At 35.7% G+C, this 26,193-nt stretch overlaps 1 protein-coding gene and 1 non-coding gene across 2 annotated transcripts; both read left to right on the top strand.

Moving 5' to 3' along the window:
- The first annotated feature begins 12,955 nt into the window (after positions 1 to 12,955).
- On the top strand, positions 12,956 to 13,062 carry LOC128292456 (small nucleolar RNA R71). The gene has a single exon (XR_008282441.1). It is a non-coding gene; the product is annotated as a small nucleolar RNA R71 (small nucleolar RNA).
- Positions 13,063 to 20,318: 7,256 nt separating this feature from the next.
- LOC108460555 (coronatine-insensitive protein 1-like) lies at positions 20,319 to 24,672 on the top strand. The gene is made up of 3 exons (XM_017760081.2): positions 20,319 to 21,228; positions 22,529 to 23,000; positions 23,425 to 24,672. The coding sequence occupies exons 1-3, from the start codon at positions 20,732 to 20,734 to the stop codon at positions 24,223 to 24,225; spliced, it is 1,770 nt and encodes a 589-aa protein (XP_017615570.1). The 5' UTR covers positions 20,319 to 20,731; the 3' UTR covers positions 24,226 to 24,672.
- The last annotated feature ends 1,521 nt before the right edge of the window (positions 24,673 to 26,193 follow it).

Here is a 26,193-nt window from a genome sequence, read left to right as displayed (position 1 = left end):
CTAGATACACAAAGAAATTAACACAAAGTAATCATAAACTGCTTAGTAAGTTTCATAATTCAAAGAAACAAACCTTATAACTTCAATTTATAAGCATTATCCATTTAAGTCACTCCAACATGTCTTAGCCTTAGCCTAAACAATATTAGCTTTTCAATTTAAAATAACATATGAACTAGCAAATTATTACAAAATATTATAACAAAAGTTTACATTACTTATGCGTATTCATATATCAAACATATGGCTATATATATTTCAATCATCCAAAAACTCATACTTTTCCATGCTTTCATAGCAATTCTAATCAAAGAATTTTTCGGTCTTTACCTTTTTCTCATATCCATTAAACCATAATTTAAGTGAGTAAAACGAAGCATATCACAACTTAATTTGGTTCAAAAGCTTAACACATAATCATCAACCAAGTTTACCATGTATTCATATATCATAAATATATATAGCATTCCCACGTACTTCGTATACATACCTGTACCAGTTCGTATCGAACTCATATAGCCTCATAACTAAATTGTGCCCATTAAACTATTTGGAATACTATCAGATACTCGGGTATCTCGCACACTAAGTGCCAATACATGGTCGAAACCATCTCTATCCCATATCTCATATAGATGCTCACTCTTGAGCCATCACTGGGTCTGCTCACACAAGTTGACGATCAAGATGTAACTACACAGTGCTGCTCACACAAGCTGGTGAGTAACCGCAACACATGTCGGAAAACTCAGCCACAGGTAGAACATATGGGACCAGCACCCAAAACACAATAACCCCTAATGACATGTCATTTGTATCCTATCTATTCCTATGGTTCAACCGAGATCCATACTTTGCCGAATCTTTGTCAAATAATTCCATGAATTCATATCATCACAATTATAATAATAATTCTATAAATTAACACAATCGTTTAAACAATAACTTTGTCTTTCCCTCGATCTAATTTCGTATGTCGTTTTTCTTGATCTATATAATCAAGTTTAACTCATTTAATCATTATTCTACTCAATTCAATACAATTTCATGTTATGAAAAATTTACCATTTTGCCCTAAACATTTGACTTCTTTATAATTTAGTCCCTAGGCTCGTAAAATGAAATTCGTTCAATTTTATCCCTACCCAATCCTAGCCAAATATTAAACATACTTATAGCAACCCATATATTTCACATATTCACACTTTTACTACACAATTTATCACATTTCTCAATTTAATCCCTAATTGATAATTTTATCAAAAATCACTTAACAAAAATTGTTTATCTAACAACAACTATTCTTTTTCTACAATTAAACTTTAAAAACCCTAATATATTCATCAATAAAAAAACTCAAACAATTCAATAGCTTTGCAAATTAGTCCCTAGAATAGCTAGGTTAAGCCACAACTATACCGAAAACATAAAAATCATTAAAAACAGAATAAAAACGCACCTACATGCACAAGAGAGAGATGGTCGAATAACCTAGCTTCCATGGCTTTTTCTTCTTCCATTTTCGGTTGAAGAACAAGAGAAAATGAAAGCCTTTTTAATTTTTATTTTTAACTTATTATATCATTACTAACTAAGTTACAAAACTAACCTTTAAAAACATTATTTATTTCAACAAATGCCAACCATCACAATCCACTATCTCTTTAATGGTTTATTTACCAAATAAGGACTTCCACATTAAATTTCTATAGCTATTTAATACCTTTAACTAATAGAACACAACTTTTGCACTTTATGTGATTTAATCCTTCTTTATCAAATTGAACATGTAAACGTTAAAACTTCTTAATGAAATTTTTATACTATCATACTATCATGCTGTAGACCTCAAAATAATATTAAAATAAATTTTTCAACTTCAAATTTGTGGTCCCGAAACCACTTTTCTGATTTTACGGAGAATGGGCCAGTCTGGATTATGAGGTTGGAAGATAAGTAGTTCTTGTTGACTCGTTATGTTAGTGGAAGATGGGAAGATCCTACTAGGGCAGTGGCTAGTTGATTGATGATCGCGTGATTTCGTGGTAGGTTTTAAATATTTATAATTACTCGTTCTTAAACTAACTATTATTGCGATGTAGGCAAGTGTACCTATCGAACAGTAGCATAGTTTTAGCAAGACCAAATTGTCAAAACCAAAGGAACTAAAAGTACTAGTAATGACTGTCTTTTTATTATCTAGCCTAAGAATAAAGAGGCTTTGTTTTAATTAACTAATTATCTAAACTAAGAACGCACAGAGAAAAGAATTGGGGAATTGCTTTTGGGAAAAATCGATTGACTTAAGACAATACCTAAAGGAAAATCCACCTAGACTTTACTTGTTATTCTGGCTCCAAATCGGACAATTTATTCATTCAACTTGTTCCGTAGAGATCCCTAAGTTATGTTATTATCCCTATTCAAGACTAATAACATATAATCCCTAGATTGAATAACTGAGACTTTTCTCTAATTAACACTCTAGGGTTGCATTAACTCGATTTATGGATCCCCTTATTAGGTTTCACCCTAATCCGGCAAAATCTTGTCACCCTATGTCTAGGCACGCAATCAACTCCGCTTAATTATGACAAATGTACTCTTAGACAGGGTCTATTCCTCCTCTGAATAAGAGCTTGTCTTGAATCAATATCCTAGGGTATCAAAACAAGAATTAAGAACACATAATTAAGAACAAGTTAAATATTTATCATACGATTCAGAAAATAATAACAAGATTCGTCTTAGGTTTCATTCCCCTTATGTATTTAGGGGTTTTAGTTCATAACTAAATAAGAGAACATCTTAGAAGAATAAAGAATACAAAACATAAAGAAAACCCAAAACTCCTGAAGGGAAATTGAGGAGAGATCTTCAGTCTTGATGATGAATCCAGCTTCTGAGATGGATCAATTGGCTTCTTAGGAGTAATTTCTTACTCCCTATTATCCGTCTCCCTTTTCTTCCTTCTTTATGGTGTATTTATAGGCTTTGGAATGCCTAAAAGCCCTCAAAATTAGCCTTTTTCGAATTGGACTCAACTTGGGCTCGGCAGGGACACGCCTGTGGCACATGCCCGTGTTCGATTGCTTCAGGCCATGCTTGAGCCTGCCAAATTGACATGGCCATGTGGTCTGCCCGTGTAAGGAGGTCAAGGCCATGTTGATTTCGTACTTTGGCCCATTTTCTCCATTTTTGGCCCGTTTCTCGATCCTTTTGCTCTCCTATGCTCTCCTAAGTATAAAACATGAAATTAAAGCTTTAAGAGCATTGAATTCACCAATTCTAATGAGAAATCATCCATAAAATGCATTAAACATGGGGTAAAAATATGTATAATTTATGGTTTATCAAATAACCCCACACTTAAGCATTTGCTTGTCCTCAAGCAAAATTCTCAACTCATAATCAAAATAAATTCTTCTCAACTTATAATTTCTATCGATAATATCTCAGAATAATCCATTGGTAATCATACATTGAGAATTTAACTAAAAGAACATAAAAGTTTCAAACATTCCAAGTTGAGCATTTTAATCATGCAAACATAGGTGTCTCCCCTCATTTAAGTAATTACCTTTGATTCAGAATATCACAGAGTTTCACATCCTCACTAAAGATTCACTCAAATCACTCGAGGTGTTTAAGAATAATAAATGAAGCACTCAATAGTCAATAATGAAAAGTCATTACCATAGGCTTGCATGAAAATCAAATCTCCACCACTATAATTTAAGATGATACATCAATCAAAATGTCTTTAGAGGGTTGTAATGAGGCTTGGTTAGAGGGTGTGGTCAAAAGCTGAAAGAAAGAAATAGAATCGAGATTGAATTGAAAAATTACCTAACTAGAAAAAGAGTTAATCATTACTGGCGTACAACAAAGCTTCTTCTTAGACTATGGAATTTAACTTCTAAAGCTTACAAATAGAAGATCACTACTAATATGTATACATGTTTTTTTTTTTTAAGAACAAGTTAAATAATATAGACTAACTATTAAGAACAAAACATAGCTAAGCAATCCATTCAACTCAAATCTAGACAAAAATAGGGATTAATTTAGGGGATTTCAACAATAATGGGTTTAAGGTTAATATTAAGGGTAATACAAGAAATGGCTTGTTAGGCTCAAGGGGGTTTACTAGGGGTTAATCATGAAGGTAGGCTTTTCATGGCATGAGTGGGTTAATCCTAAGTGCCGTAATCATTTTGACATATCAAATCAAATGGTGTGGTCTCGACATGCATAATCAAGCAAGTTCTAGAATAACAGTTCAATACTGACGCACTCAAAGCAATAATAAAAGTGAGCATGAAAGAATTCCAATTCAAAGTAATACTTAGACTTGGGGAAACAACCTATAATTTTAAATTCTTAAAAATCAACTTATCATGCTTGATTCTCTAATGTCTTAAAGTTTAAACAATCAATGCATAAATCCCTATGTTTTAATTCAAGATATATCAATCAAACTCATAAATCAATTAAAAATTATCCTAAATATGATATGAGAGCTTTTCAAGAGAACAAGGTAATCATTCAGGGATTTTTCTGATAATGAAATGAATGCCCCTCCCCACACTTAAGATGTACATTGCCCTCAATGTACAAAGATAGGTATTATAGAATATAAAAATAAGATAGGGAGAGAAGTGAAACTTCCTGTATGATGAATTCCTCAAACTAGAGTTTTGGAGAGTAATCGGTTCGAGAGTGGAGAATGATACTCCGGTGGTCGTAGAGGTTCATTAGTCCATAAGTCTTACGCCAAAAGGATATTATCTCTAGTGGTAGCTATGGGCGTGGGCAAGCAGGACATGGCAGTCGTGGAGAACCTTTCCCGGTGGAGTTTTAGTTTCTATGTGATGGTGAGCTTAAGAGCTCTATATAACTGTGATAAAATCAGGAACTTTTTAGGGGATATTAGGAAGAATAATTACTTATAAAGAAAAACTGAAATTGATAATTTAAAATAAAATTCTAAAATCTGCTAAAAAATAAAAATAAAAATAAAAACTAGTTTTAATAAAAATTAAAAACATAAAAAAAATAAATGTTTTTAAACATCTTCATCCCTGAATGGTTCGCGAGATGGGACTGGCGATGAGATGTGGAGGTTCTGACAAATCTGCTGTAGAGTAGCATCAATGTTGTCAAATCATTGAAAACGTTGTTGCTCCAATCGAGTAGGCACTCAAAGATGTCAGCGTATGAAGCCGCCGCATGAACTGGACGAGAAGGTGGTGGTGGCTGAGTCGGTGGGCCCTCGTGCTGTGGGGGGACATCATCAGGAATGTCCTTGTAGGTCTTCTCTTTGGTAGATTGGGCGAGACAGTACTGGGGAGGGTAGGTTCCTCGGTGCCTCTCGATCATCCTCATGCTAAGCATGCTCGAGATGCCTTATGGAGACATCTGGCCGATGAGGGTGAGGGATGATTCTTGGGCCGCAGTGTTGAGGAGCCTGAAGTGTCGCGCCAACCGAGTCACGTAAGGGCCAATGGAGATGACTCCCTTCTTATGCTGCTCTGTCTGGTGCTGAATTGTGAGGGCGATGAAATAGGCAAGGTCGATTTCGTGCCTGTGTGACATGCACCATAAGAAGTATGCGTCGTGGGTGTTGACGACGCTAGTGCTCTCTCGCCTCCCTGTAATTGTGTGAGCTAAAATAGCGTGTAAGTTGTAATAGCCCAAAATTGAGTCTAGTTGGAACAGAGGTTTCGGGACCACAAAATTTGAGATATAAATAATTATTTTATGATTATTTTGAGGTCTATGATATGATTGCATGATTGTGTGAAAATTTCGTGAAGAAATTCTATGCATAAAGTGCTTAATTCGAAGTTAGAGACTAAATTGAATAAGTTGCAAAACTTGCATTCTAGAAGTTTCTAGTATGAAATTGATTTGAAATATTAATTAGGAGGTCTTAAATAGAAATTTGACCAATTTCTAATTTATGGACAAAAATTGGACATGGATGGAATTTTTGGAAAGTTTAGTAGTAAGGGTATTTTGGTCATTTAGGGGTAAAATGAATTAAAATACAAAATTAAAAGCCAATTTTGCTCATCTTCTTCACCATGGACGTGTATACCAAGGGAGACTCCATGGCTAGGGTTTTCAAGCTTCCCAAGCTCAATTGTAAGCCCGTTCTAACCCTGTTTTTCAAGTTCTTTACGTTTTGGAGTCCGTAAACTTGATTTAGCTTATGCTAGCAATAATTCAACCTAGGGTTCATATTTGGAAAAATACCCATAGGTAAAATTTGTGTATTCTGGTGTTTTATGATACAATATGAGGTTTTAAATTATGTTAGACAACTTGTGCTACTCGGTTTTAAGTGAAAACGAGCAAAAGGGCTTAATCGGTAAAATACCTAATAGTCATAAATATATGTTAGAGTGAGAATTTGATGTTGCCATAGAAGGGAAAAGTGATCATCATGTCATAAAACATAAGAATACGGGATGAAGTTTAATTCCCGAGCCTAGGGGCAAAAGTGTAAATATGCAAAAGTTTAGGGGCAAAATTGTAATTTTACCAAAGTTTGAGTTAAGGACTGTTTTGAATAGTACATTAATTAAATAAGTAAAATATGATGATTTAGATCCTGGAAAATGAGATTTGAACCTAGAATGAGAGAAAAATCGAAAATTGGGAAAGTTGGTAAAATGGCCGTTTTAATATCAAGGTAAGTTCATATGTATAATAAACATTAATTTATGCATGATTCAACGTAAAATTGATATATTTACTATGATCTCCGAGGTGTTGAAAGTATGTAAGTTGGTATGATAATAATACAACAATAATCTTTGTAATTTATATTTGAAAGTTAAATTTAGTGAATTAATTGAATTATGTTAAATTAAATGATTATGGTGCCAAGTTTATGAATTGATTTAAAAATATGTCTATGGTACATGAAGTGCATTGAATTATCATACATAAATGTGATTTCTATGATTATGGATATTATGGGAAATTGTAAGTTCATATGATTTTTAATAAGACAATGTGTAATTTAATGTTATTGCGTTGATATTAAATGAGATGTAAGTTTATATGTAAGTAATACATCACTATTACTTGTATTATGATACATTATAAAAATATTGGAAATATGTTTGTGGATAATTACTTGATTGGTGAAATTGTTGGAAAAGAGAGAAATCTGGTTGAACCTTGAAAGATTGGATGATCTGAGATGGTATGTAGCTAGGTCACATGTATAGTCTTGAGTGCACATCATGTGTACAAGAGAGCTACAAGACATTATGATGTAGCTAGGTCGTATGGGTGATACTATGTGTACACCATGTAGACAAGAGAGCTACGGGATATATGTAGCAGTCGCATGTGTGGTTCCAAGTGAAGGACACCATGTAGACAAGAGAGCTACGAGATAAGCTGGCTAGGTCACATGGGTGGTACTAAGTATTCACCATGTGTACAAGAGAGCCGAACTATATGATGGGTGGAGCTATGTGCTGAAACCACCAAGTATCGAGGATTGATCCAAGTGTTCAGCAGGAGACTCTCTATGTATTGCTTTGTGAGTTTTGTGATGAATATGTGCAGGAACTTGGTTATGTGAATGATGTGTTCATTAAGTGACCGAGGATGTGGTAAGGTTATAAACAAGTAAGTTATACATGAGGATGATTTTATGGTGACCTTGTGATCATGGGCCTATACTTGTGATGTATGAAATGTGGTGAAAATGATTTGTGATATAAATGTTAAAATGAGGTTAATACAAAGAAAGTGTGAAAGAGTGAATTAGCAATAAAATTGTTTTGGACAGTAGCAGTGACGTGATTTTGAAAAATCACCAAAAATAGTATAAATTGAATCAGAGACTGAATGAGATATAAAATTAAAGCTTAATGAGTCTATTTTCATATAAAAGAAACATAGAAAGAAAAGGAGTTCTATACTTTGAGATATTTATGTTTTCGTGAGACTGATTCAGAATGATTACGTGATCCGCTGTTTTGACTTTGGAAAATCACAAAAATTTGGAGAAAAATAATTAGAGGCTCAAAATTATATTTTTAAAATCCATAATGAGTCTATTTTCAAGATAAATCAACATGAACATTATCCGAGTTCTGTACTATAAGATAATTATTTTTTAGTGAAGAGAGGTCAGAACTGTCAGAAAGTGAAACAGGGGAAATTTTAATGAATAAACTGTACTAATTGGCTAAACCAAAAATTATGAAAATTTTATGGTGGAAAGATATGTGAGTCTAGTTTTAGAGGAAATTTATGGATCTTAATTTTGATCTCTGTAGCTCGAATTATAAATAATTAAGTGACTATGACTTGTGTGAATAGTTTGATGTGAACATTTATTAGTAAATTGTGAAATCGTACTTACAAGAATGCTATATACATTAAGGATGTGGAATGGAGAGGAGGAGGAGGAAAATAAATATATGTGGAATACATGGAAACTATGGTATATGAAATATTAATATAATGAAATAAATGATATGTGTTTATAAGAAAACAAAAAGAGAATGTTATGTATCATGACATGTATATATATATATATGATTAGTCTCAATGTAATGCTTGTTGGGTATGGAATTGAATTGAAATGTTTCAGGAAAACATGTTATTCTGTGCATCTGAATCGTGGTATTTTATAAAGATATGATCTAGCTTTAAATATGAATGCTTGATGATTAAGCTGGAGATATTTGGTAAGATGATACTCTTGGTATAAATGTATAAGTGGTACTATAATAAACAAGGTAAAATGAGTATGAGAGACACATGTATGATGACATACAAATGCTATGTTTGTGGTTTAATTGAGGATGTTTAATCATTAAATGAATACCATGTTATATGCTTTTGATTTTGTATAAGTGTGTAAGAGATCAAGGTTGACCAAAGCTTGGAAAATAGCCTAAGTATATTCCACACAGGCAAAGACACGACCATGTGTCTCAGCCGTGTATAGAACACGACTTTGGGAAATGGGCGTGTGGAGCCTTAAAGCATGAAATTTCCAAGATTTTCGTAAGTTCTCGGTTTAGTCCCAAACCCTTTCTAAAGTATGTTTTGGGCTCCGTAGACTCAAATAAGGGATTATGTGTAAGAGAATGAACGCTTTGAAATATGAATAAAATTTTATGGCTCGTATTTTAGTTTAATGTTTGTATGTTTGTCTGGTAACGCCTCGTACCTTAGCCCGGCCTCGGATACGGGTAAGGGGTGTTACATAAGTACCTTAGGGATGGTGGTAGAACTGATGCCTTGGAGCGGCTAGGATTGTAGGAGGCCGTGTCAGGGGCCAAAGTGTGCCAGCACTTCAAGGGAGAGAAATATATGTGGCGACTGAAAGCATGTAGTTCATTATCCTCCTTGAACTCCTCCATATATAAGCCTAGTGCAGCACCCAACTCTAGGACGCTTAGCTGGCGGATGAATCCACCTAGGTGAAATTGAACCGTGCCAGGATCATCGTAGTTCATCATTACGGTCTGAAGATGGAATGTTGAGTATAGTTCCATCGTGAGCTCAACGTATGTTGGCTCGATAATCCCAAAGAATAGCTCCCAAGGGTTAGTGGTTAGGAGGGATCGAATCGAATTAGCCAACTGAACCTATTTTACAGCAGCCCAGTAGATGCAGCGACCTACAATTAAAGGTCGGGCTCGAAGTATTTGGAACTGTTCTTCTTGGGGCCCTCGGGAAAACTGTAGGAGAGGGTAACGAATTTCTGCGGTTGGACCCGTGGAAGAAGACGCTCCCTTCCTCTTCTTTGAAGTAGGTACGGCGGTCTTCTTTCCTCGTGAAGACGACATCAAAAGCCTGTAATATAGAGAATAATAATAATAGGTAAATGAATTCGAAAAAAATAAAAGGCATGAATTTGGAACTAACTATTTCAGCCAATACTATTAATATGAAGCAAACTCAACCACAATAACAATGAGAATGAGAATAGAAATGTAATGGGTATGAGGTTTTCCTAATCTCAATATAACACGGAACGTCTGATAACTAAATTAGGAATTCAAATTAAATTATATATATTGGCATGGTAATAGCATGAGAATAAACATAGTAATGTCATGGGTATGAGGTGTTCCTAATAACTTGATTTAACATAAAATGTATGATAACTAACTTAAGAATACAAATTAAATGATAGAAAAATGAAAAATAGTTCAAAATATATGAAGATTATGTTGATAATAAGCATTAGAAATAAGTAAAATAGAAGTGAAAGGAGAAAACAAACGCTAAGGGAAAGAGATTGGGCGTCAAAAATGAAGTGGGAAGCAGTACACGGGCGTGGTAGGGAGGCCGTATGGAGTTGCAGCGGCTAGGGTTAGGGTTTTTGAATGGGAAAGAAAGTGAATAGTGCAAGGTATTTATAGATTTTGGGCCACACGGCCAGGGCACACGCCCGTGTTCCCCAATTTCAGCCCGTGTGATTCGCGAATTTCAAATTTGGTCGCGTCTGACATTTAGTACACGTCTGTGTTCCTCGAGCATGTGGGTTCACACTGTCGTGTCGCACGATCGTGTCTAGCTTCGTTCGCTTCTCCCACGCCCGTGTGTGCAAGCTTCACGCCCGTGTTAATTTAACAAGTTTGACCACGGGTGTTCCACACGGGCGTGTCGAATGCCCGTGCTATTTTAATAGGTTCACCCATGATTTTTCCACATAGGCGTGTTGCACGCTCGTGTTGTTTTGGCAGGCTCGACCACAGCTATATCACATGGCCGTGGCATTTAATCGTAGCCCGTGTTGGGAAATCTTTTGCCCTATTTTCACACAGCCTTAAGCACGCCCGTGTGCTTGGTCGTGTCTCTGTGGAAACACCTATATTCAAGAGCTCCGTTAGTAAGTTAGATATTGAAGACTAAATTTTGGAAGAAGTTAAAACAGTTAGTGCTCGGGTTGCCTCTCGAGAAGTGCTTATTTATAGTCTAAGCTCGACTTACCTCTCTGTTGTATGATCATAGTGGTTCAAGGAGTTTATACTCCTTATTCCTACTATCAATCTGAAAATAAGGTTTTAAATGGGTATTGTCTACCTTAAAAGTACCGAACTTTGGATGACTCACCTCCACTGTACCGAATGGAAAAATATTGAGTACCGTAAGAGGGATTTCCTCATTCGGTGTGGTAGTGACAATGTGAGGATCTGCGGCATCTAATAAGACTTTATCACCAACCTTAAGTTGTTTTGAAGAGGTATCAGGCTCGTTTTGGCGTAATTTCAGTTTGTTAGGTGTTCTTGGTTTGTGCGTCCACCATTCATCAAGTTTCTCGATTTGTAATCTTCGATCTTCATGAACAGGTCCTCTACTATTGCTCGAGAACAACTCGTGTTCTTCCTTCAGACTCATTTTCTACAAAGTAGGTTACACCATATTGTTAGTTTTAGTAGAATGGTTTAAATGATCACCTTCAATTCCTGATGTGTTGCCAGAATTGCGAGCTTGAAGGGTGATTGTTTCGTCTCCCACCCGGAGTGTGAGTTCACCTGTGCCAACATCAATGATGGTTTTAGCAGTTGCTAAAAAGGGCCTTCCTAGAATTAAGGGAGTGTTGCTATCCTCTTCTATGTCTGGAACAATAAAGTCAATGAGAAATATAAATTTATTGATTTTAACTAGCACATCTTCAATAATACCTCTATGGAATCTTATAGTTTTTTCTGCTAATTGAATGCTCATCCTAGTCTGTTTGGGTTTCCCGAGACCTAGTTACTTAAACATTTTGTAAGGCATAACATTGATACTAGCCCCTAGATCAGCTAATGCATGATTAACATCTAAACCACCGATTAAGTAAGGGATAGTAAAGCTCCCTAGGTCTTTTAGTTTGTTGGGTAGTTTATTTTGGAGAATAGTCGAGCAAACTGCGTTCAGCTCCACATGCGACACCTCGTCCAACTTCCGCTTATTTGCTAAAGCTCCTTTAAAAATTTCATTGCGTTTGGCATCTACGATAGAGCTTCAATAAACGGTAAGTTAATATGTAATTTTTTTAAGAGTTTAAGGAATTTACCAAATTGTTCATCTGAGCAGTCTTTCCTTGTTGCGTTGGGGTATGGCACACGTAGTTTATATTCAACAGTCACTGGTTTGTTTGTATTTTGATCTACCTCACCTTGACCTTTGCTTACCACAGTTTCTTGCCTCGGTTCTGGTTCAGGCTAAACGACTCCTTCGTCATCTTCAATATTAATTGCATTGAGTTGTTCCCTTGGGTTAGGTTTTGTATTACTTGGCAAACTACCTTGTGGTCGTTCGGAGATTAGTTTGGAAAGCTGGCCTATCTGAGTTTCGAGCCCTTGGATCGACTCTTGTTGATTTTTAAGTGCTGTCTCGATGTTCTGAAAATGGGTTTCTGACTCTGATATAAACTTTGAGAGCATCTCTTCAAGGTTTGGTTTCTTTTCCTGTTGGTAGGGTAGTTGTTGGTAGCCCGAAGGATGTTGTGGTCTTTGATTTTCTTGACCGCCCCACAAGAAATTGGGGTGGTCCTCCAACCTACATTATATTGTTTTGAGGTCGAGGATTATTACCCATGTAATTTAATTTCTTGTTATCCATGTTGTGGCCATAAGGTTGGTATTCCAAATGGTTCGTTCCACCGCTACTTGCTTCGTACTACATTATTGGGTGAACCTGTGAAGAACTAAGAAAACCATCAATCTTTTTATTCAAGAGTTCTACCTGATTTGACAGCAAGGTGACCGAATTGACGTTATAAACACCGGCTGTTTTCGTTGGCTTTGTCCTCATGACTTGCCACTGATAGTTATTCAATGACATCTCCTCAATAAACTCATAGACATCTTCAGGTGTTTTATTATTGATAGTTCAGCCAGCAGCTGCGTCAACCATTTGCCGAGTCGAAGGATTTAGACCATTGTGGAATGTTTGAACTTGGAGCCAAAGCGGTAACCCATGGTGGGGGCATCTTCTCAAAAGGTCCTTGTATCTCTCTCATGCATCGTAGAGTGTTTCTAAATCCATCTGCACAAAAGAAGAGATATCATTACATAATTTAGCTGTTTTAGCCGGCAGAAAATATTTTAGTAAAAATTTTTCGGTCATTTGTTCCCAAGTAGTAATTGACTTTCGTGGTAACGAGTTCAACCACTGTTTAGCTTTGTTCCTCAATGAAAAAGAGAATAACCGAAGACGAATGGCATTATCAGAAACGCCATTGATTTTAAATGTATCGCAAAATTCCAGAAAGTTAGCTAAGTGAGCGTTGGGATCTTCATCCTGTAAATAATCAAATTGAACAAATTACTGTATCATTTGAATAGTGTTAGGTTTTAATTCAAAAGTATTTGAAGCTACAGCAGGTCTAGCTATGCTAGATTCATTTTCTGTTAAAGAAGGTTTAGTATAATCATACATAGTGCGTGGAGCAGGATTTTAATTAACCGCAATTGCAGGAGGTAGCTGATTGTCTTGGTTTTCAGCCATCTCTTCGATTGCGGGTTGAGTATTGTCTTCTTGCTCATTCTCTGTGTATCGTAAGCTTCGCCTTATTTTTCTTTGATTTCTGCGAATTGTACGTACGATTTCTTCGTCAAAAAGTAATGGTCCTAACGGGTTTCTTCTAGTCATAAACTATAAAAACCTGTCAAGAGAAAGAAAAAGTAAGTCAATAATTAATAATAATAATAAAATTAAATTAAATTGTAAGAAAAATAAATGGCTAAAGTAATAAAAATTGAGCGTTCCTAATATCTTAGTTCCCCTGCAACGGCGCCAAAAACTTGATTGCGTGATTTCGTGATAGGTTTTAAATATTTATAATTACTCGTTCTTAAACTAACTATTATTGCAATGTAGGCAAGTGTACCTATCGAACAACAGTATAGTTTTAGCAAGACTGGATTGTCGAACCTGAAGGAACTAAAAGTACTAGTAATGACTGTCTTTTTATTATCTAGCCTAAGAATAAAGATGTTTTGTTTTAATTAACTAATTATTTAAACTAAGAACGCACAGAGAAAAGAATTGGGGAATTGCTTTTGGGAAAAATTGATTGACTTAAGACAATATCTAAGGAAAAATCCACCTTGACTTTACTTGTTATTCTAGCTCCAAACTGGATGATTTATTCATTCAACTTGTTCCGTAGAGATCCCTAATTATGTTATCATCCCTATTCAAGACTAATAACATCTAATCCCTAGATTGAAAATTGAGACTTTTCTCTAATTAACACTCTAGGGTTGTATTATCTCGATCTATGGATCCCCTTATTAGGTTTCACCCTAATCTGGAAAAATCTTGTCACCCTATGTCTAGGCGCGCAATCAACTCCGCTTAATTATGACAACTGTACTCTTAGACAGGGTCTATTCCTCCTCTGAATGAGAGCTTGTATTGAATCAATATCCTGGGATATCAAAACAAGAATTAAGAACACATAATTAAGAACAAGTTAAATATTTATCATACGATTCAGAAAATAATAACAAGATTCGTCTTAGGTTTCATTCCCTTAGGTATTTAGGGGTTTTAGTTAAAGAACATCTCAGAAGAATAAAGAATACAAAACATAAAGAAAACCCAAAACTCTTGAAGGGAAATTGAGGAGAGATCTTCAGTCTTGATGATGAATCCGGCTTCTGAGATGGATCAATTGGCTTCCTAGGAGTAATTCCTTACTCCCTATTCTCCGTCTCCCTTTTCTTCCTTCTCTAGGGTGTATTTATAGGCTTTGGAATGCCTAGAAGCCCTCAAAATTAGCCTTTTTCGAATTGGACTCAACTTGGGCTTGGCAGGGACACGCCCGTGGCACACGCCCGTATTCGATTACTTCAGGCCGTGCTCGAGCCTGCCAAATTGACACGACCGTGTGGTCTGCCCATGTGAGGAGGTTAGGCCGTGTTGATTTCATACTCTGGCCCATTTTCTCCATTTTTTGGCCCGTTTCTCATTCCTTTCGCCCTCCTATGCTCTCCTAAGTATAAAACATGAAATTAAAGCATTAGGAGCATCGAATTCACCAATTCTAATGGAAAATCATCCATAAAATCACCAATTCTAATGTATAATTTATGGTTTATCAATTGATGAGAAACCCGAAAAAAAAGTTGATGAGGATTAACAAAGTGAGTTAATCACATATTTGATTCATTCTACTTTTCTATCTCTTGAACTTTTATTTCTTTTATGTTGTTTTGTTTTATATAAAAACCCTTAAACCACCCTTTTTATGTTTCCGTACTCTAACTAATTAAGATACTAATTAAATCTTTTTAGGTTAATGCAACAGTCCGGTTTAGACCCTAGTCGGAATAGTAGTTTTGGGACCACAAATTTGAGTTAGAAAAATATTTTAATATTATTTTCTGTGTTTATAATATGTGAATTAGCATTTTTGAAAGTTTCATATGAAAATTTGATTATTTGTGTGCTTAATTTGTGAAAAGGATCTAATCACGTAAAATTAAAAATGGCTTGCTAATTGATAAAGTGCCTATTTGCTATGTCTTTTTAAAAGAGAGGTCCTTATGTTTTTATTTGACCATTGAATCTATGAGTGGACAATAATGTCCTTAATGTTAATGTTTTAAATGTTTATAATGTAAGGGTAATTTGGTAATTGATGAATTAATGTGTTAAAAAAAAAGAAATGTTAAAATTAGCTCATTGTAAGTGTTCTTCAACCAAAACTCAAAGAAAAAGAAAAGGAAAAAGAATACCTAGGGTTCGACCAAAGCTTTCTTTGATTAAGGTATGTGTTTTGATCCGTTTTTGATCATTTCTACGTTTTTATGATCATTGCTTAGAGTTCTATCAAGCCCATGTTTGAATTTCTGAAATTTTTGATGATCTTGAGTTGAGCTTTTGATGAAATTATGAGTTTTATGAAGTTTGATGTTAGTAAATGTAAGATATATATTGCGTTAACATGTTTCGTCTTTGAATTTTTTGACAACTTTATGTAAAATGGGCTAAAATGTAAAATTTGTAAATTGAAGGACTAAAATCTCAAATAAATGAAATATGTGGACTTATATGAACACTAGGAATATTCGGCTAAGCATGTGTCTAAAGAAATTTGGTGTATTTTGTGATTTTATGAATTAGGGACTAAAATGTCAAAATATGAAAATGTGAGGGCTAATTTTTAAAATACCCTAAATATTTGTTTTTGGATTGAATTGAATGATTTGGTGAATAAAAGAGTTAAATTTGAATATGTTTAGATCAAGAACCAAAGAAATCAGAATTAGATCGGAAAAATCGAAAGTCGTCGAATAGTCGATTCTGTTTGTTCGAATCCGTACGAGGTAAGTCGATATACAAATAAATGTGTTTTGAATTGAATTACTATCGATTATTTGCTATTGAACTATGATGAATGATTATATGAGTTGAGAAATATGAGACATCCGAGAAAGTATCGACAAAGTTCTGACATCCGAAAAGCCTCGTACGAACCCTAGGAATAGTTAGGATACATATGTCATGACATAGGATCCGATATGTGTTATCATGTAAGACCACGTCTGGGATGTTGGCATCGAATTATGATTTACGTGTAAGACCATGTCTGGGACATTGGCATCGTATTTGATTTCGTGTAAGACCCTGTATGGGATAGAGGCATCGATATTTGATTACATGTAAGACCACATCTGGGACATTGGCATTGTATGAGCTTTTCGAGTTATCCGTGTATCCTTATGATTCCAAACGGTTCAACAAGCATTCTGAGAAAATAGATGACTATGTGAATTTGTATCAGACTTAGGTACGTTTGAATTGTATATCATGTTTGAGAATGAAAGGTAAGTATATGTACCTTGGTGAATATATGATATAAGTATGAGTTGCTATGAGAATGAGTTATGATATGTATATGTGAATCATGTTCAAATGAAATATAAGAGATATATGGCTAAGTGAATGTATTTTGCCTTAAATTATATGAATGAATTAATCTAAATTGATGTTATTTGTTAAGTTTATTTGTATATGGCTTACTAAGCTTTTGAAAGCTTACTTTGTGTGTGTTTGCATTTTTTTATAGATATCGTAGCTATCGGGAGCTCAAGGATCATCGAGGATCATCACCACACTATCGAACTCTAATTTGGTACCATTTGAAAATGTGTATATTGAAGTATGGCATGTATAGGCTAGAAGTATGAGAATATGATTGGTAAATTATATATCTAGCCATGTGATTTGGCTTGGTTTTGGTTGTGTATATAAATGAGTTTTTGGTATGAATTATGTGATACAATATTATCTATGTGAAGTGTTTTGGATGGCCAAAAGAGTTGGTCAATTTGGTAAGTTTTTGGAATGTGCCTAGTTTGGTATTTGGTAAGGCTATAGCATAAATTTTGAATGAGGTAAATTGGAGTTATGAATTATATGATTTGATATGATTTTGGTTTGTGAATAGGTACAATTTGGTATGTATTATGTATATCGAATTGGTTGATAATATCATAGTATGAATGATGGATGTTTTGTGATTGGAATTGGTTGGAAATATGATGCAAATGGTGCTTATTTGATGCTTGTAGGGAAGACCCTTAATGAGTGGCAAATTGGCCTTGTAAATGGCCTATTTTTGCCCACACGGGTGTGTGTCTTAGTCGTGTTGCTTGAGGGCCATTTCGAAATGATCCTGAGCAAACCACATGGTCGCACACACGGGCGTGTGCTAGGCCGCGTGGCCAAGTCAGTTTCGAGTACGGACTAGATAGATGGGCGCGTGACTGGCTATGTGACCCAAGTCAGTAACCTCCCTAATTTTCACACGGCCTGGCACACGGGTGTGTCTTGTGGCCGTATGGACAAGTCAGTTTGTATGCCTTGTTTTGACATGGCCTAGACAAACAGGCGTGTCTAAAGCCATGTGAGGCACACAGCCTGTTCACACAAGCGTGTGACCTGTACGACTTTGAAAAATGTTTAAGTTTTGAAAAATTTTGTATGAGCTTGGTTTAGTCCCGACCCTTTTCTAAAGCATGTTTAAGGTCTCGTTGACCTATGTAAGGGACTCTGTATTGATATATAACTATGATGCTATGATGATTGTGAAATGAGTGTTAAATGTTTCGATATGCCATGCCTCTTAACCCTAGTCTAGTGACGGATACGGGTTAGGGGTGTTACATTTAATTGGTATTAGAGCTATGGTTTAGTCAATTCTAGGACTAATATAGCGTATGTGAGTCTAGCTATACATGCCATATTTATGAACTGCGATAGTGTGAGGAATCCTGACAATGAAAATGTATTTTTATATAGTAAATAGATTCCGAACGAGCGGTAGCTGACGATGTTGAAACTAATGTGCCTACTCCCGCGCAAGAGAGAGCGCGATCCGATTCTAGACCGGCTACGAGTAGCCATGATGGAGAGGCTAGACAAGCTTTCTATCAAATGATGAATCATGCTCATCTACAGAAAGCCAAGTAAGAGAAAAGGAAAGAAGAAATTACAAGGTATTGGCGAAATGAATATCAGCTTCAAGAGTCTTAAGAAAATTCTTTAACGATTTCCTCATCTCTCATGTCTCACATTTGTTTTTCTTGCTCAAAAACTTTGTAACTGATTTAGAGCTCAAAATCCAAAATCCAAAACCCAACTACCCATTTACCACAAACAATAAATCCCAACCTAAAATTGAAATCCCTTGCTATTAAGACAAGCAACTTAAAATCTCTTGCAATAAACAGAAATGCCCATAAAAACCAACTGCAATTTGAAAACAACAAGCTTAGATTTCTAACCTAAATTGCCCTAAAACAATCGGATCAACCAATTGACAATTTTTTTTTCGAAAACTCAATTTTTTTCACAGCTCCCTACTAGAGAATACAAGCAAAAAAGCAAAGAGATGAAATTCTCACAATGGAAGTGAGATTGATGGGAATAATAACCTTACTCGTCTAAACTTTGGGAAAGTTTTTGACAATTTCAATGATCGTCATGGGATGAGAATAACCGAACATGAATGAGGAGACAGGGTTGGGGGTGTGGTGGCTTGAGATGTTTGATGAGGGAGAGTGGTACAGGGCAAGAATGGGAAGTTATGTTTTTTTCTTTATTCGGTGGTGGTTGTGTAGTCCTATTCTTTGGGTTTGGTGGGGAATGGCCATTACGGGAGAAGGTAGAATGGGTAATGAATGAGATTTCGTCGAATGAAGGATTCGGTGAATCAAATTAATGAATAATTGTTTATCACTGAATTAACCAGGAATTGATTGGTTATTCATGCCAACCAAACGTAGTGTTAATTACTTGGAATTATAGTTGGATTTGGAAGAAATTCTTACAAAAGCATGATGTTGCATAAAAAAATTGTGTTCCGGAATGGTGTTGTGTGGAGATTCCCTAGTGACAAATATATTGCGGCTAAAGTTTGAGGAGAAAATATGAGTATGTTAAGAACTTGTGGAATAGGACAAAATTGGTTTTGTGGTTCCCAGTTCATATTTGAAAGCATTCATTTCTTAATTTGGATGGTCATTCGTGACAGACTACATACCAAAGGCACGCGCATTAATGGAATGTGCCATGTGGAACAAGAAACCAAAAGCCACATTTTCTTTGGGTGTCCTTTTCTAAGGAGATATGAAATGAAGTATTACTCCTATCCTATGCCACATGGGAAGAGAAGTGGGAAACTAGCAGCATGAGCTTGTATAAGATGTAACTAGATTGAAAGCAAAGGCGTTACTTTAAGACTAACATGAAATGCATATGAAAAGAGCAAAACAGGGTACCTGATAGCTTGTATAGGATATTTGCGAGCTGTTGGTCCAAAGTTGGGAGATTAAATTGTAAGCAAATAGGGCAACTGATATCTTGTCTAGATCAACCAAGAAGAACCCCATTGGCTTTTACTCTTTCAGTCAGGAAATGGTTTTGGTTCTACTACAAGAGAGCTTAGGGATAAACATTAACTGTACTGGTTAATTCCTTGGGTTTCTCCCACCTTCTTTCTTTTTTACCCAAAAAAAAAAAAAAGGAAAAGCATGAAATAGCAGCTGCTTTTAATAAACATTTTTTACGAAAAAAAAATTAATTGAAAATTAAGAAAGGCCACAAGGATGACAACTGCTGGGTGCAGAATATAATTAATAATTAAATTTAATCAGATTAAAAAAGTAGTGGAATAATTCAACAATTAGAAAGACTGAGATGTACCACATCACATTAATACTTCCAATACTGACGCAACCAATCAAAAATTATTAAATTTATTTTTCAGTCTCCACTAATTGGTTGCAATACTATTTTCTTTTGTATTTTTAATATATATATATATTTAATTTAGAGCAGCTGAATTGTCTGGTCTGATCCTATAATTATATTTTTCACTTGGATCTTCTTTTCTGATGAATCTCGGCCGTCCATTTCGACCCTCCTTTATCTACTGAAACTTTTTCTCAGCTCTTTTCTCTTCGCTTTTCTGTGTGCTCAATCAACAATCTCTTCTTCCCCATGCCTTCTCGACCCGATCCTTATCTGACCCGATTCGTTTTATCGCCGGTTGAGTTCCGTTTCGTTTCGGATCCTACCGCCTTTTCTTTTATGAAAAAATAAAACAGAGCTCCGAAAAAAAAGTGTTTTACTTTCTTTAATCAGATCGATCCATTCTTTTTTGTCTGTTTTGGGTTAAAAAACCGTTTTGATTTTAATTTCCCTTTAAAAAAGATCAGTTTTGATTTATTAGATGGAGGAAAATGGTAATAAGTTGCACAAAACGATGACGTCACAACCCGGTATGTCCGATGTCGTATTAGGCTGCGTGATGCCGTACATCGACGACCCGAAAGACCGCGACGCCGTATCTCTAGTTTGCAGGCGGTGGTACGAGCTCGACGCGCTGACTCGTAAGCACATAACGATCGCGCTTTGTTACACGACGAGTCCCGATCGGTTGAGGCGACGGTTCCGTCACTTGGAATCCTTGAAATTGAAAGGGAAGCCTCGGGCTGCGATGTTTAATTTGATACCTGAAGATTGGGGTGGGTACGTTACGCCGTGGGTGAATGAAATAGCGGAGAATTTCAATTGCTTGAAAGCCGTCCATTTCAGAAGAATGATTGTTAAAGATTCGGATCTGGAAGTTTTGGCTAGGTCTAGAGGGAAGGTTTTGCAGGTTTTGAAGCTTGATAAATGCTCTGGTTTTTCTACTGATGGTCTTTTGCACGTTGGCCGTTTGTGCCGGTAACTTTTTCTTCCTTTCTTAATTCTTGTGCAACTATGGGTTCTTGTTTCTTTGTGAAATTAGTCAAGCTTAGGCTTAAGTCCGATGAAATTCGTTCTTTAATTCATTGTTGAAAGTTCTTTTAGTTCGAGCATCTGCTGAAAGAAATGATCAAATATGGATTGAACTCAGTGGGATCGAGTAAAGAGGACTGATTTAGTAAGTTCCAACTACTTGGGGGTTAAACCTTATCTTAGTTTTCTTGAGTTTGGTTGAGTTGAATTGTAGGAATATTTCGATTAGTGTTTATTGGAAGTGGTTATGTTTAATGAAACATGTATTCAATCCCAATTACTTCTATTTGTAACTGTTTAGTTCAAGCGTTTGAAGTCGAGGAAAATCTTTCTTCTCCTCAGCTTGTAAGCATCGTTTACAGATGTGGTTGTTGCTGCGTTTGTTTGAATGTGGAACTGATGGAAAATCAATCTGAACGATGAAACATTTTGATTGCATAGATGGGAAAGTTCCATGAAACTGTATGCGGTCATTTTGAATCCCGAATCTTTAGGAGTTAGTGACTGGTCTACTCAGGGAAGAAGCAACTGTGAAAATTTGGTTTTGTTTGTAGTGCATGATTGTGGTAGTGTTGGTACATTTTACGATTGTAGAACGAATGGAAAATATGTATGAATGATGAAACATCCTGATTGCATATGTGCTAAAGTTGCATGAAATTGTATGGGATCTATGTGATTTCTTGAGCTTCAGGAGTTAGTGAATGGTCAAGTCGGGGGAGGAGCATGGGTGAAAGTTTGGTTTGGTTTGTACTGCTTGTAGTTGCATAGGACCATTGCGATGCCATGTCATGAAGCTTTCTGAGGTTGTAGTAAGGCACTCTAGTATGAATGACAGGATACCGATAACAATACCTGTGTTTTTACTTGATTGATCCATTAATGTTTCATTTTCTTTCAAACAACAGTTTTGATAGCAATTGCCTTTGGACATAGGTCATGTGATATACTTCCATATATTTAGTAAATTGATTTTCCTCTCTGTGAATATACCCGACAAAATTTTTTCTTCACGTTGGAAATAGATGTTTTATGGACTAAAGGTTAAGTTGCTATGGCTTTTTATTTGTTAATGCTTTGCTTGTGCTTGCCCAGGGAAACTTTTCATGCTATTGGCATTATACATATTCTTTTTCACAATCTATGGTTATAGAGCAATGATCTCCATATCGGAGTAATAGTGTTAGACTTTGTTAACTGGTGCCTTTTATATCCTTGTTATGACATCCTTTATATATCTTCTCAGGCAATTAAGAACCTTGTTCTTGGAAGAGAGCTCAATTATTGAGAAAGATGGTCAATGGCTTCATGAGCTTGCAGTAAATAACTCAGTTCTCACGAATTTAAACTTTTACATGACAGATCTTGTGAAAGTGAGTTTTGAAGACCTTGAATTCATTGCTCAAAATTGTCGTAATTTGGCCTCTGTGAAAATTAGCGATTGTGAAATTTTGGATCTTGTCGGTTTCTTTCATGCTGCTTCTGTTTTAGAAGAATTTTGTGGTGGTTCGTTCAATGAGCAACCAGAAAGGTATACTGCTGTATCATTTCCTCCGAGGTTATGCCGTTTGGGTTTAACATACATGGGGAAAAATGAAATGCCCATTGTGTTTCCTTTTGCATCATTGCTTAAAAAGTTGGATCTCCTTTATGCATTGTTGGACACAGAAGACCACTGCTTGTTAATCCAAAGATGCCCCAACTTAGAAGTTCTTGAGGTAGAATTACAAAACCATTGTCTAAATTATTTTTCTGCACTGCTTTCTTGGAATTGCATCTCTTATATTACAACATTTTAGTCCGGGGTTCTAGCTATAATTTTTTGGAGTTTCAAGTGGACTTTTTAGTTTCCTTATACTAATTATTTAAGTTACTTTTCTTTTTTGAGATGTTTCTCAAATTTTGGTCCATCATTAAGACTCTTTTGACCTTTAGTTTCTGGTCTTTGTTATAGGGTAATATTAAGCTCTTGAATGTTACCATTTGTGTGTGTGTGTGTGTGTGGGGCTAAGTTTATATGGCAGTGAGATTTCAGTAGTTGAATGGACTAAACGGTAAAAAAAGGTCTTTGAAATTGTTACTTTTGTTACTTTTTATTCTGATCTTTTATTATGTCTTATTAAGTGTTTTCTGGATGAACAGACTAGGAATGTTATAGGAGATAGAGGATTAGAAGTTCTCGCTCGAAGTTGTAAGAGACTAAAGAGGCTTAGAATCGAGCGAGGTGCTGATGAGCAAGAAATGGAGGATGAAGAAGGTGTTGTTTCTCAAAGAGGATTAATGGCTTTAGCTCAAGGATGTCTTGAATTGGAATACTTGGCTGTTTATGTATCTGACATCACCAATGCATCATTACAATATATTGGGACATACTCGAAAAATCTGTGTGATTTTCGTCTGGTTTTGCTTGATCGAGAAGAAAGGATAACAGATTTGCCTCTTGACGATGGAGTCTGTGATCTATTGAGGGGCTGTGAAAAGCTTAGAAGATTTGCTCTGTACCTTCGACCTGGTGGTTTAACCGATGTGGGACTTGGTTGTATTGGACAATATAGTTCGAAAGTAAGATGGATGCTTCTGGGATATGTTGGGGAATCTGATGCGGGGCTTTTGGAGTTCTCCAAGGGATGCCCTAGCTTGCAGAAACTAGAAATGAGGGGTTGTTGTTTCAGTGAACGTGCACTTGCAGCTTCCGTGATGCAATTAACTTCTTTGAGGTACTTGTGGGTGCAAGGATATAGAGCATCAGAATCAGGTCATGATCTGTTAGCTATGGCTCGTCCATTTTGGAATATTGAGCTAATTCCCCGAATAGTTGGAGAGGATCCTGTGATTGAGCATCCGGCTCATATACTGGCATATTACTCCCTAGCCGGACCAAGAACAGATTTCCCTGAAAGTGTCATTCCTTTGGATCCATCTGCTGCTGGAATATCAAGCTAATTCCCACAAGACAAAAAGTTATGACCAATCAGGTTGGAGTGGCTGCTGTGGTTGAGCATCCGGCTCATTTTCTCATGTATTACTTACTCCCTAGCCAAACCAAGATCTGAATTCCCCGTAAGTGTCATTCCTTTGGATCCATTAGGTGCCGGAGTAGAGCTGTAAATATAACCTTCGTCCTAGTATCCATTTTTCTTATCCACGCCCTGTTTATAAAGTTGATGTACTTGTATTTTGTCCTTTTCGATTAGAGGATTTCGATTTTATTCCTAGAAGTTGTGATGTAATAAGATTGTGTTTTCCTGTGTAATTTTGAAAGCACTTGCAAGCTTGGTGGGCTACTGTTATGCCCTTTGTTCGTGGAAAGTTTAGGCCATTAGTCTTTTTTATTGATTTTCATAGATAATGCTGAAATGAAACTTAATTGAAACTTTGGAAAGTGATAAACGGTGACCATTTTGAAGTAATTTTTTGATGGATGGAAATGTATGTTTCTAGTGCATAAGAAAATAAATCAAATTAACATTCATCATTGTTCTTGTGTCATGGGCTGTAGATCAAATCATGTGACCATTGTGCACAAAACATTCTATAGAGGTCAATTTATTAAATGAGATTTATTTGACATTTGAACAAGCTCAATTTGTAAAACCTATGGAGAAGTCCATCGTGAGCTAGTGAAACAGTCTAGTAAAACTAGAGTTATCAGAGTACTTAATGTAAATCGTAAGGGATAAAAGATGTATAGAATTTAAGTTCCTTCGAACTCTCATCTTGTAGATAGGTACAAATTTCGACCATCGATGTAACTCAATATGTATTGTTGGTTTTGGGAGAGCTCAACTATAAATAGAAGCATTCATCCTCATTTGTATTTACTCGGTTGTAAACCTTTAAAATAATAGAAATACTTTGAGAACATTTACTCAAACACTTAGTGTGAGCTATTTTTATGTGGTTTCGTATTCATTCGTAGCTTCTTTTGCCTTTTGAGTTTGCTTCCGCTTTGCTTCAGTGTCATAGAGAATTTTTGCTAGATGTCTCATTTTTTCAATAGTAGTGTAACACACTAAACTCGTAACTATTGCCAAATTGGGATTATAGGACATTACTAATCAAATCGTAGCAATTGTTGAACATAGAAACAATCAATCAATTTAATTCATGACAATAAAATCCAATATATAGTCATGGCAAAAACATAGTTACGAACACTAATTCGAGCATACAAGATCACAATTATAAGTTTGGAACATTTAGGGACCAAATTGAAATCAATTAAGAAGCTTTAAAGAAAATTAAAAAAAAAATGAAATAGGGGTCACACGGTCGTGTGGTTAAACCGTGTGGCTTAGAACATGGTTGTGTACGCAAACCGTGTAATTTACTGTACCTGTGTAGCTTAAGGTCACACGGCAGTGTTGTCAGGCCGTGTAGCTCTTTATGCCCATGTTGACCAACCTGCATTAAAAACAAATATGACACATGGTCATGTGACAACCCGTGTCTCAAGCCGTGTGCGGCATAGTTAATCCCTAAAACAAGCAATTTCATACCCCAATCCTTGAACCACAAGTCATACCATGTCTAAATGAATCCTAGGTTCAAAATCACATTCAAATCATCAATTTCATACCATAATTTCAACCATCCAATATGCCATTCAACGGAACCTCAATCAAACACCATTCAATTTAAATAACAAAATTAAGAAAATACATGATCTTAACCAACCATTTGCATTCAACCATCAATTAAAATGTCCAAATATATATATATATACTCACATCAAGTTACCAATTCACTAAAATCACAATTATAGATTACATTTACATATACATCACAAAACACTAATATAAAAGCATTCATTTAAGATCAACATCATTCCAAAAGTCTACATAATAACATCCCTTACAAATAACCTTCACTAGATTCATCTATAGACTAAAAGATCATAACTCAAAACAT

The sequence above is a fragment of the Gossypium arboreum genome, chromosome 4, assembly GCF_025698485.1.
Source record: "Gossypium arboreum isolate Shixiya-1 chromosome 4, ASM2569848v2, whole genome shotgun sequence".
NCBI lineage: Eukaryota > Viridiplantae > Streptophyta > Magnoliopsida > Malvales > Malvaceae > Gossypium > Gossypium arboreum.
This window is presented reverse-complemented; position numbering and strand designations above follow the sequence as displayed.

Bases quoted from the DNA above. Each gene is read 5' to 3' on its own strand.
- LOC108460555 (XM_017760081.2), top strand. From the start codon at position 20,732: ATGGAGGAAAATGGTAATAAGTTGCACAAAACGATGACGTCACAACCC. The intron at 21,229-22,528 runs GTAACTTTTTCT...ATATCTTCTCAG, and splicing joins CACGTTGGCCGTTTGTGCCG to GCAATTAAGAACCTTGTTCT. The intron at 23,001-23,424 runs GTAGAATTACAA...CTGGATGAACAG, and splicing joins CCAACTTAGAAGTTCTTGAG to ACTAGGAATGTTATAGGAGA.